The 10,618-nt window shown below is 43.3% G+C and overlaps 1 protein-coding gene and 1 long non-coding RNA gene across 3 annotated transcripts in view; one reads left to right on the top strand and one right to left on the bottom strand.

Moving 5' to 3' along the window:
* The window catches only part of LOC111249575 (uncharacterized), a 38,082-nt gene that overhangs the window by 22,048 nt on the left and 5,416 nt on the right, over nt 1–10,618 (top strand). For both annotated transcript variants that reach the window (XM_022803589.2, XM_086988876.1), the window contains exon 3: nt 7,352–9,828. In XM_022803589.2, the coding sequence (XP_022659324.1) occupies nt 9,816–9,828 (13 nt within the window). In that variant the 5' untranslated portion in view covers nt 7,352–9,815. The remainder of the gene's footprint in view (nt 1–7,351; nt 9,829–10,618) is intronic.
* LOC147755864 (uncharacterized) lies at nt 4,754–7,347 on the bottom strand. Its single transcript, XR_015327564.1, has 2 exons — nt 6,982–7,347; nt 4,754–6,560 (listed from the first exon to the last, which is right to left on the bottom strand). It is a non-coding gene; the product is annotated as an uncharacterized LOC147755864 (long non-coding RNA).

Here is a 10,618-nt window from a genome sequence, read left to right as displayed (position 1 = left end):
TTTTCAGCAGAATTAACTATTAACGTTCACCAAACGTTATTTTTCCACCAGTTCGTTATCGAAACGGTCTTGCCGAGGAGAAGAACTCGAACCGAACGATATTTCGTCCAGCTAAACTATGAATCCGAAGGTTTTCATTGAATCTGAGACACGAACTAAAGTTGCTGCCTGTCGGTAACGTCAGTGTAATGACAAGTGGATCAGTTATAGATCGTCATCGGACCGATGGGCTCAAAATGTAACACGCATTTACTTAGCCTAGAATTGCCCAGACTCCCGCTTCAGTTGTCTTGTATTTGATTTGAAATTTGGCGCACACGCGCCCTTCAACAAGAAGCAATGGATAGCTTTCGAAGAGGCGGTCGACAGGGCGCAGCTTCTCAAAGTATTTCAACTTAGATATGGACACGCATTGGCGGAGTCGAACAACGCACTCGTGGGGAACCGCCGGCACAACAGGCAGACGAGATGGACAGAATACGATCTGATGACTCGGGTCAGGACTTCGGTTTCTTGAAGCCAAGTCTCGAGAATAGGCTTCGTAGCTCTGAACTTCAGTACGGAAATTGTGCTGGGATAATCGACAAATGAAAAGAGGCAAAAGCCGGTGTTAGGCTGTTGGAATATGACGACTGAAATAAAAGATCGTCCCGGGGTTTTCGTGGGGATATTTTGTACAGGACGACAGGATGCGACAAGCATCGCTAGTGACAGGAAAGAATTTGGACAGCATAACCTCATTCTTGTTCGCAGTTTTCGATGTCGACATCGAAAGCCTATCAAACGTCGCTACCACAGGCTTCAATGATGGATTTCGGCAAAGAGGAAACAAGGTGTCTGGGACGATGCTGACGGTGCGATGATTGTTGCCCAGAGGCCCGTAAAGGTTCGACTCCAGGCGCTGATGCGGACAACGAACAGAAATATTGAGTAGGAGAATGAGTTTCCTTGCAGCGGCAATAGCACCTCAACGATTTTACGAAAGCATTTTGCCGCAGTCAAAATTTTCGTCGTCTTTACTTCGCCACATCAGTGATGCTCCTGTTTACAACAGTACTGGCCGCACTGCCCGTCGAAGCATACAAACATTTACTTCATTCAAGGACTTCCATGCGCATTGTATATTTCCAGAAACATATTGAATGCAAACCATATGCACACATATAAGGGTAGTTGCTGCCAAGTATATCAGATAAGCTTTCTCGGAATTGGAACGCATACCAGCGATTAAATATATATATATATATATTTTTTTTTTTCTTCTAAATAAAGCAATCTTTATATATGATTGTTATCATATTTTGTATATTCTTTAGTAGAAGTCAATCGCTCATCTACCCTTTTATAACTAGATATTGTGTATCATTACGTTAAACTATTAATTTTCTGCGTTGATTTGCTCAGCTACTTATATCACCAAATAAGCTAGTATGGTCGAAATCGCACAGCCCTAAACGCGTTGTTCTCCTGAAGTAAGTGAAGCTGTGTCCTCTGCTGTATCTCTTTATCTCTGGGCTGGCGTTACACCAAGCCACGATATACATAGGGCAGACCAGTGATCAGCTCCACGTAGACAAACAGAGAAAGATATTAGAGCTACTATCGTATGCCCAGATTCCCCATGTTCGTTTACAGTTAGGTGGGTCTCGGCCTACCTACAGCGTACTACAGCCCTCTCGCCCCTGGCGATATAACCTATCTAACATCCAACTGTTACAGAGCGTTACAAATGTACAGACCCAGTTGAAGAGGTCTGACGGCGTATTCATTTCGCTTTGCTATCCGTTACGAGATATCTCCACGTTTGCACAGCAGCAGCTGCTTGTCAACGCTGTTCGAAAAGTGGACTTCTGGGAGTGAAGCTGACCAGATTGTTTATGTGTCAGATGGAATGGGGGATAATAAACAAACGACGGAAAATCCACATGTTCTTTGAGCATCGATCAGTCCCCACCATCGGTACGGATAATTATTACGAGAATATTTTATCCCGTAGATTGGCGTTGTTTATAACAATCAAAGTAAATATCGTATACGATTGATTCGTCTAGATGTGATCTAAAATCATCTCCGGTTGGATATATATTTTGTTTACATGACGTAACGTTTAATTTCGACCTAAGGTGATGAATATTCGGCCTTACCCGAACAGAACAGATAGTCTGTTTGGGGCATATATTTATCTGCGATGTATTTGCTGTGAAATAAACGAAAATTCTATATTTTAATAAGCCTTCTCCTTTGATGTGTTTCGTGAATTGGGCAATGGTAACGATATTACGCATCGTATAACCCCGGCTGAATAACGCTCTCACTGCGGTAGCAATTTTGTCAATGTAAAACGTTTAAATGATGTCCGTATATTGAAGTCGTAATATAATATTGAAGCGCATATACTTTGCCTAAAAAGAAAAAGCAAACGCTCTAAGTTTTCAGGGTCATCCTAATTTCAGTGTTTCGTACTAACGTACGACGGTATACCGGCTACCATATCAACGATACTGCGTATTTCAGCTAGTGTTCACGCAACAAAGTAATATTTTGTTTGCCCCAAAGTGAATGCGTGCATGTCGAGGGGTAAAGATTACCCCTGAACAAAATTCCTCGTAACGACTACTATAAAGTGAATGCTTCGAGGTTTACGGCTGGGACCACCAGTGGGCCGCATTACATAAAACAGCAGGCAATTCCGAGCTGCTACCTTCAATATCAAGCAGGCTTCGCTTAAGTGTACTTGATGTTAAAGACTTTCTTTTTGGGTGACATCATCGCTCAGAACACTTACTAGTATTGAAAACCATCCCCAACGCCTGTTTATACTCCGCAGAGGAATAGCATCTTTGGCGGATGGCCTAGAAAAGTATAAAATTTTTTTTGCAATTTACGGGTTTGACCGCCCAGCCCAACGCTTTTCAAAAGTATGACAGTATTCGTTCTTGGCTATGGTCCTATGACTTTTACTAAGTAGAAAAAAATCTTAAAATTCTGCTCCGTTTGATTTTATCAGCACCAGGAAACATTGCCACTTTAGGGGGTGGCTGGTAGCCCCTCACAGCAGAGCGAATCAATCATCTGTCTACGTCTGGTTTCAAACTCGGACCTCACCTCACTACTGCTCATGTGTTTACGTTTAGCGATAGCCGTTAGCACAGTGCCGCCGTACCTCAGTTACTACCACCATCAGCTGTTTTACTACTAATAATAATTGTCATGTTATATTATGTATTCTTTATATATCCTTTTCTAAGTACGACTTCATTTGTTTACTTAATCATTTACCCATTCTTTCTCGACTTAGATATGCTACTTCATAATATTTCCCATGGCCATAACATTCAAACAACTCACTGTACTATCTCGCTCTCCTTCCGCGACATTTCCGCCCTTCTAATAATACCCGATATACTGATATCACTGATCGTCAGAACCGCTGGTGTACTACCTGACACGCAACAAGCTCTAGTTCGTCTGACTACGATACAAACCATATCTGCCTACCATGGCTGATGCAGATCGACAGAAAGATGTCCGGGTATCAGATACCTTCTCTGAAGCAGAGAGAGAGAGAGAGAGAGAGACAGGGCTTTTTTCAATTCTCTTCTAAAAGCTAGCTCCTTCGTCTCCCTTTCTCATTCCTACTAAGTATATGGTACTGCTCCACAAAGCGTTCCCGCGATTTCGAAACACTCGCGAGCAGTTTGTGAGGAGCTCACGAGCACACGAGTCAACGACTCGTTAGCACAGAGAACACGCACTACCTCATTTGTATTTAGGATCACTTTATCGCTTCTGGCCGACCGGGTCGGGGGTCTAGCCGCCTAATCGATGGTCGGAGGCAGCTTCTGTTGGGGTTGATACTGCGTATAGTCTGCGGTTATCGCATGCGACAGTAGATTATATATATGTGTAGATGATATGCTGTAATGATCTCGAAGTGATCGCATTTGCCGCTGCGAGTTTAAAGCTTACTGGACATCATCTCCCCGCATCAGAGCTAAGTTTCGACCGCCGCGCCGGCTATATCCGGCATCTGAGGTAAAAGCTGGCTCGTATTTCACCTATGAGGACTAAAGTGTGAGAGCTAGTACTGCGATTATTCACCAAACGAAAGTGAAATCGCTCGTGATTTAGTCTCATGAAAGCTTCGCGGAGATGCAATCGAAAATGAAGTTACAAACGAGTCTTGATCTAAAGGCCATTGGTTGACGCCGCACGTAATACGAGCGAGCAGAAATATACGCCCGAATATATAATGTGAAGATTATCTTACATTTGCTTTGTTCTCCTTTATCGACAGATGTTTGCACCACATCACCTGTCGGATTTATACAATGAATACTACTCTGAAAGCAGGCGTTCGGCAGGAGTTGCAGGGTATTTGCAAATGGCCTCGGTGCCTCACTTGAATTGCTTGCTCTCTATCGCAGTCTTGCCCTTATCCACTTTCAAGATGTCAGACGCTAATAATTCTATCATAGATCTCTTTCTTAGGTATCGTCGCCGACTTTAGGCGTTTCACTATCGCGTCTGGTCCGTAACTTTCTCCATCACTAACAAATCCCGTCAAGTTCTTGCTTGATGCTTACCGTGTCTGGAGTACCTTTCGTTGCAAGATTCAGTTACCCGCCCTAGTAAAAAAAATTCATGATATAAATATCTGAGCCCTGTACATACGATATAATCTGGGTAGGTAAAAAAAGATGTAACGTTTTTACTACGGAGAATAACTGGCGACGTTATAACGATACCATAATGAAGTAACAATTAAATGACATTTATTTCCTCATTATTATTTTTGCGAGTGGTCCAGGGTATACATGTTATATTATTATATGATCACTGTAGGGTTTTTTGTATACTGCAAACAGACTTTTCCTTAGAACCACTGCATTCGGTCTATATGTTTTTTTCGTTTCCGGGGAAGGATTCGAGGAGATTGTTTACCTGCTTGCTCTTAACGCTGTCCAGCTCAGGTCGCGGCTGATAGATGAGTTAGACTCTTTGCAAAAGCGGTTAGCGCCGATATCAAGCTCATATTGTTCAAATGTTTAGTAAAATCCGGAAAAAGAACGTTTGGCTGTGAGGCAAAAAGTTTAATTTTGTGCTCGGCTAAGGTACAGGTAGCGACAGTGTGATTCACTCGCAGGCCGATGAAGTCCAGTGTAACCACTAGGCCAGTGGTGCGACCTATGTATGAATCCAAAAGGCAACTTTCTACAGGGTGTCATTAAATAACTGTGATGTTGTGCTGGAGGGCTTTCTCCGAAAGCCCCAGGATACCACGATTTATTTACCGATTGAACAAGTGGCACCAATATTGGCTGCGACCCATTGCACTAGAACGACTACGGTTCATCTTGTGTGGTACCACGCGTCCTTAAAATCTATAGCGTTAGATTCGTGCTATGTGTACTGCCTTCAAAAAAAAAAAGGTTTCCTTTGACGATAGCGGTCCCATAGCAATTCATATTGGCTGTCAGAGTAGTGGTTCAAATGGAAGCTTGCTTTTGGAACGGGAACCGTCGTATTTTGTGTTGAACCTGTATGCCTTTGCTTTCACAGTTGCTTTCCGGACTTTATGAACCTAAAATTAGCTGAAAGTGAAAACGCGACGTTTCCTCGGTAGGATGCGTTTTGTACTCTGGATCTGTAGCGTCGAATGAAGTCTAATGAGGTGCCCATGTCAGAGAGAGTGACGCGCCTGACACGACATGATCAGGAGTTCCACTAGGAGAGCCCTGTGTTGAGAGTTCAGCGTGGCCAATTAGGCCTCAATATGTGGTAGGCACTTAGGAAGCCATGTTATTGTTTACAAATCGTGTGATGCCTATTGATTGAATCGCTCGTTAGAGAATCGAAAAGGCGCGAACTTTTCGAGTAGTGATGAATCTGCGCCCTCTATTGCCGTCGTCTTTATATCACACTTCTAGTCAACTTCTGCTTTATAAGGCAATGTTTTTCTGGTAAAATTTCCATTATGTAAAATGGGAACTTTCAAACATTACATATTAGTTAAGGCTCGGTTGAAGTTAGAGGGAACAATGGCTAAATAAAGAATATAGCCAGTAACCCAACGTTGGAAGCACTTGTTTTCCCAAACCGATTGCCAATTTACGTTGAATGAGAAATTAACAGCCTGAATTATTTTTGCCCTAACAGCCACAATGGAGATCACATTTTGGACGCTGGTTATCTATGGCCTGCAAGGTTCTGGGCATCCAAGACCGTTCATAACGAACAAGCAAAAGTTATATAATGAACTCATGTTCAAAAACGATGCAATGTCGATCTTATAATATTTTAGGTATCCTAATAATAGCTTAAGGCTCGAAAGGAATGCTAGACGGTCATATTTATAGAAATATCATATTAGACAATTTTAGCGTTTGGTAATAGCTGCTTGTGAAAGCGTTGGATACAGGCATACGGCAGCAGCTTAAAGCAGATAGGCTGCTTTAAGCAAAACTGTGATCACAATAAGTAAGTTGAGGTAAAAACTAAAACTTGAGAGTTTAAATTAAATAGGCACGGGTTTTACCACGCCATTATCGACACTTCTCCTGGAAGGAAAAACAACAGACAATCGAAAGCCGTTAAGCGTTAATTGTAAAGGTTTAGATTCGGTGCATAATATAACAACAACAAGTTTCCGTTATAAGTTTGCTTAAGTTGCCAATGTGGGACAAATTCTACTCTAGATGAAATGAAGATAGGTCTTGCTAAAGGATTTAAAATTTGGAAGTTTAATAGATAAGAATAATTAAGTTTATTATTATCAATTACTTCTTACTTTACAGTATTTGGGTATCCACTTTTCACAAAACGTATTTAACAATTCGCATAAAACTAAAAAGTAAACGACCTAATACCTTAATTTTAGAAAATGTGGATCTGATTTTCCCATCAAAAGAAGCCTTCAACCTTTCTAATAAAGAATAAGTTAGGGTTGAAAGAGTGCAATTGACCTTAACATGCGTTTACCTTTCGAAATTTTTGCCCATATGCTGGCATTAGTTCAGCGAGATCTGAGAGCAATATCCCGATTCTGCCCTCGAATCAAACTTTGACCCGACCTGCAAAGCGGAAACTAGACCAACCTACGTACTGTGTTATTGTAATTATTCTCTATTTCTATCGTCGACAAGGAGACTATAGATCACTTTACCCTATAGTTTAAAGACGTCACAATTGCTTACTTATGTGGCGACCTTGAAGCTTTGTCAAGTCATGAGATCAAAAGTCCCCTTGAGTCTTAAGATATGCTGGACTCCATTGTAGAGTAGAGGATGCCAGGTCCGGGACAAAAGTCATTTTCCGCTGCACTAACAGTCTTCTCATTAAATTGTTTAAGGCCAATTGCGCTAACGTCAACATCAGCCCGCACCAGCGGCAGTGTCCACGCTAATTCCGATGCGATCCCAGTCGACCACAACAGCACAATGATATCGTCTCATTGCCCTTCTTCTTACTCTGAATTATCAAAAGCTTCCGAAGTCGAAAATCTGCACCACGAAGTCTATCAGAGCAGCGCTTTGCAGGCGGAACGTCGCACATTATAGTTCAATGGACGAACGTGGCAGTTGCAATCGCATGTACATACAAGGCAGGCGTCATATTGTTCTCGTACACGGGCACACACACCATTATGAGCTTTTTGGAGACACACCTCAGTGGTCTTACTAGCAACGGGCTAAAGGCCTGGCTTACTAGAGACGTGAATATCGCCAACGACTCGGGTATAGCCCCCGCTATCAGCATCTCAGCGAGCACCACCGGGCCGAAGGCGGAGTTAGGGATGCCCACACAGTGCTTCTGACGGTGCTCTGCTATCTGATTGGCCTTCTTTGCTGCGGTCCTCTCCCGCGCCAACCTCTGCGGACCCGCCGCCGCTAACACCCCGTACGAATTTGCTTCGTTGTCTCTGATTGGCCTGCGCCAAACACTTCCCCAGCCCTATTTAGCCCCCTAGACCCCTATAGAAACTCCTACGGTTGCTACCCCTGCTCATCTTTTCAAGACTGTAGTTCAAGCCAAGTTACTAGCTGCGCTAGCTTTTCTTTTGAGTGAGATTGCAGCAGGACCCGGAGCAGGGGGTGCGACTTCGCGCATGCGTCACCATCAGCTGCTGACAGCTAGGGTCGCGTCAGCCTCGGCTGCGGTCTTCGATTTGCTGCAGGCGCTAGCAACGGCGATATGTGCAGGGCAGAAAATGTTCGGACCAGCTCCAGCCTCGGAGCCTACCTTCCTGCCAACCAGCCAAGTCGTCAGGGTTACTAGCAGCCACACTAAGGTCTGGTTATAGCGGAAGGAAGTAAGTACTTCCAATAGGCTGGCGTGTTCAGGACACACCGGACGTACGGGAGCAGCATTGCAGGAAACGATCGACTGACGACGAAACCGACCGACCGACCGACGCAGACCGACGACGGGCCAGGATTAGCAGGATCAACGTTCTGACGCCGTTAGCATCAAGCAAGAAACGGATGAAGGAGCGAACGGCGATTCCAACAGGATACATCAACGGGCCGCTATAGTTAGATGGCGCAACCAGCTCCTATTGACTAAAAGATTAACCGAAATAGCACTGGCAAGAGAGTGAGACGATCTCGGCTGCCGTCGAAGACTGTTGGGAAGAAAGGGGCCGCGACAAAGACATCAAGAAACGTGAGGCCTGATCGCTGCCTACTGGACATGCCTGTTCGGCCCGTAGCTGGACTAAATGGTGAACAGACTGTGTGAGTAAATTCCTCCATGTGTTGGCTACCGTAACGCTGTCGACATCCGTCGAAATCTGTGGAAAGGTTTGCAAACGTCGCGGTTGCCCGGTTCCCCCTTATCCGACGGACGGAGAATAGATCAGTTGAAGTATAAGTATATAAGCCGTAGTGTACAAAACATCGCGCGCTGGCCTCCACCGAGCTTGGGGTAGTACCGTAAGGCGTTGTTATCAATCACCCTAACTTCCCCCAACGATTCTCCCCTTTTAACGACGTGAAAGACCACGTCGACAGCGGACACGGCAACGACAACGAAAAAGTAATAGCGATACTAGAACCCATAGCAGCACCTGCAGGGAGTCAAGGATAGCCATCTCCGGAAAGGCATACAAGCACAGGGTAAAGCTGTTCCTGACGGACCCGGGAGCCGGAAGACGGCCGGAAGAAACGACAAACCCCTGCCGGCCTTTCCCTGTTCTTCGTCGTTTATAAACAACATTCGTTATTTTGACAGGCATCACCGCCACTTAACAGCTTCGGTAATGATAGTGCTTTGGAATGAAAAGTTCCTTGTGATTAAGCGACACCTTGAGAGAATCAAGTAAGTAAACCAGTACTATTTTGTCTGTACGATTGTCCCAACTCTATCGGGCAACCCCACTGCAAACAGTGTTGTGCCAATTAATGGCAAGGTCGTCGTATTCTGCGCTGCGAAACCCAATCGACCGACTAGCTTCCGGCGCCGCTTATACATTCATTCATAGGAGGATATGTCCCTCTTATGGGTCGATGAGCCAAACGAGTTTCAAATAAACCGAGAAAGTGACTTCTCCAGCATCTAGTATTCATAAACGCATCTGCTTATGTTGACACAGTTATATGATGGACAAGAACTAAGTGTGACTCGTGTCTAATAAATGAACTATTGCACTCAGGTCGGTAGCAATATATAACCTATAGTGTATCAAGTGGTGTCGCTAAAAGAGATTCCACTGAGAGTAGCGAAAAGTTCGATTTCATTGAAAACCGACCGATTTGGTAACTAACAAAAACCAAATCAACTTCGAACTTTGAGTAAAGGCTTTCATTGCAACCGGGATGATGCTCACAGGTAAGTGAAGTTCATATAACTCCAAGTTCCATTTGTTCGGCTGATTTGTGTATGTGTGCGTGTATGAATGCTTGTAATATGTAATACTGATACGAAGAAATACGACTGTGTAGCACAAGGCTACTGGAGCCTACTAGATCCACTGATAATATATTAGACCTCAATTTACCTCAGGGGGGTGTTTCAGGCCATAACGTTAGGTTGTATATAGAGTAGAAAGGCGCGATTTGGGTTCTTCTTCAGAGAAACTGCGGGAAGCGGTCGATGTGAATCGATGAGAAAATTTCTAACGTCATCGTAAGTATAACGTAAAGTTCACATAGCAAATAATGCTTTCGACACTGTTAATGCATATTTATTTTTAGGACTATCCAAAGAGCCACTTGTAAAAGGAATAACTTAGTAACACGAAAGACACATGGGGTCTGCTTAACACTAAATTGGATACTAGTTCACTAGTTGTATTGCTTTCTATATAAACGTAAATTATAAATATAAAATAGTAATTATAAAATATAATTAAATCAATGACAAAACAAAGGTTGAGCGAACTTTACACATTTAGCTTGTATTGTTTTCCTATATTCTAATGCCAGTTTCTCTACAACTGGTCAACGGAGTTAGAATAGACGATGAAATCTCAAGTTTTCAGTAATCTCAAAATTTCAAGTAATCATTTAGTCTGAAAATATAATACCTAGGCAGGCCCTTAGGAGCAGAGGAAAAATCACTCGAATTAATTTACATATATATATATATATATATATATATATACAGAACGTTAAATGTA

Source organism: Varroa destructor, unplaced genomic scaffold (genome assembly GCF_002443255.2).
Source record: "Varroa destructor unplaced genomic scaffold, Vdes_3.0 BEIS01000004.1, whole genome shotgun sequence".
NCBI lineage: Eukaryota > Metazoa > Arthropoda > Arachnida > Mesostigmata > Varroidae > Varroa > Varroa destructor.
The sequence above is the reverse complement of the archived record's forward strand: the minus strand, read 5'-3'. Positions and strand labels throughout refer to the sequence as shown.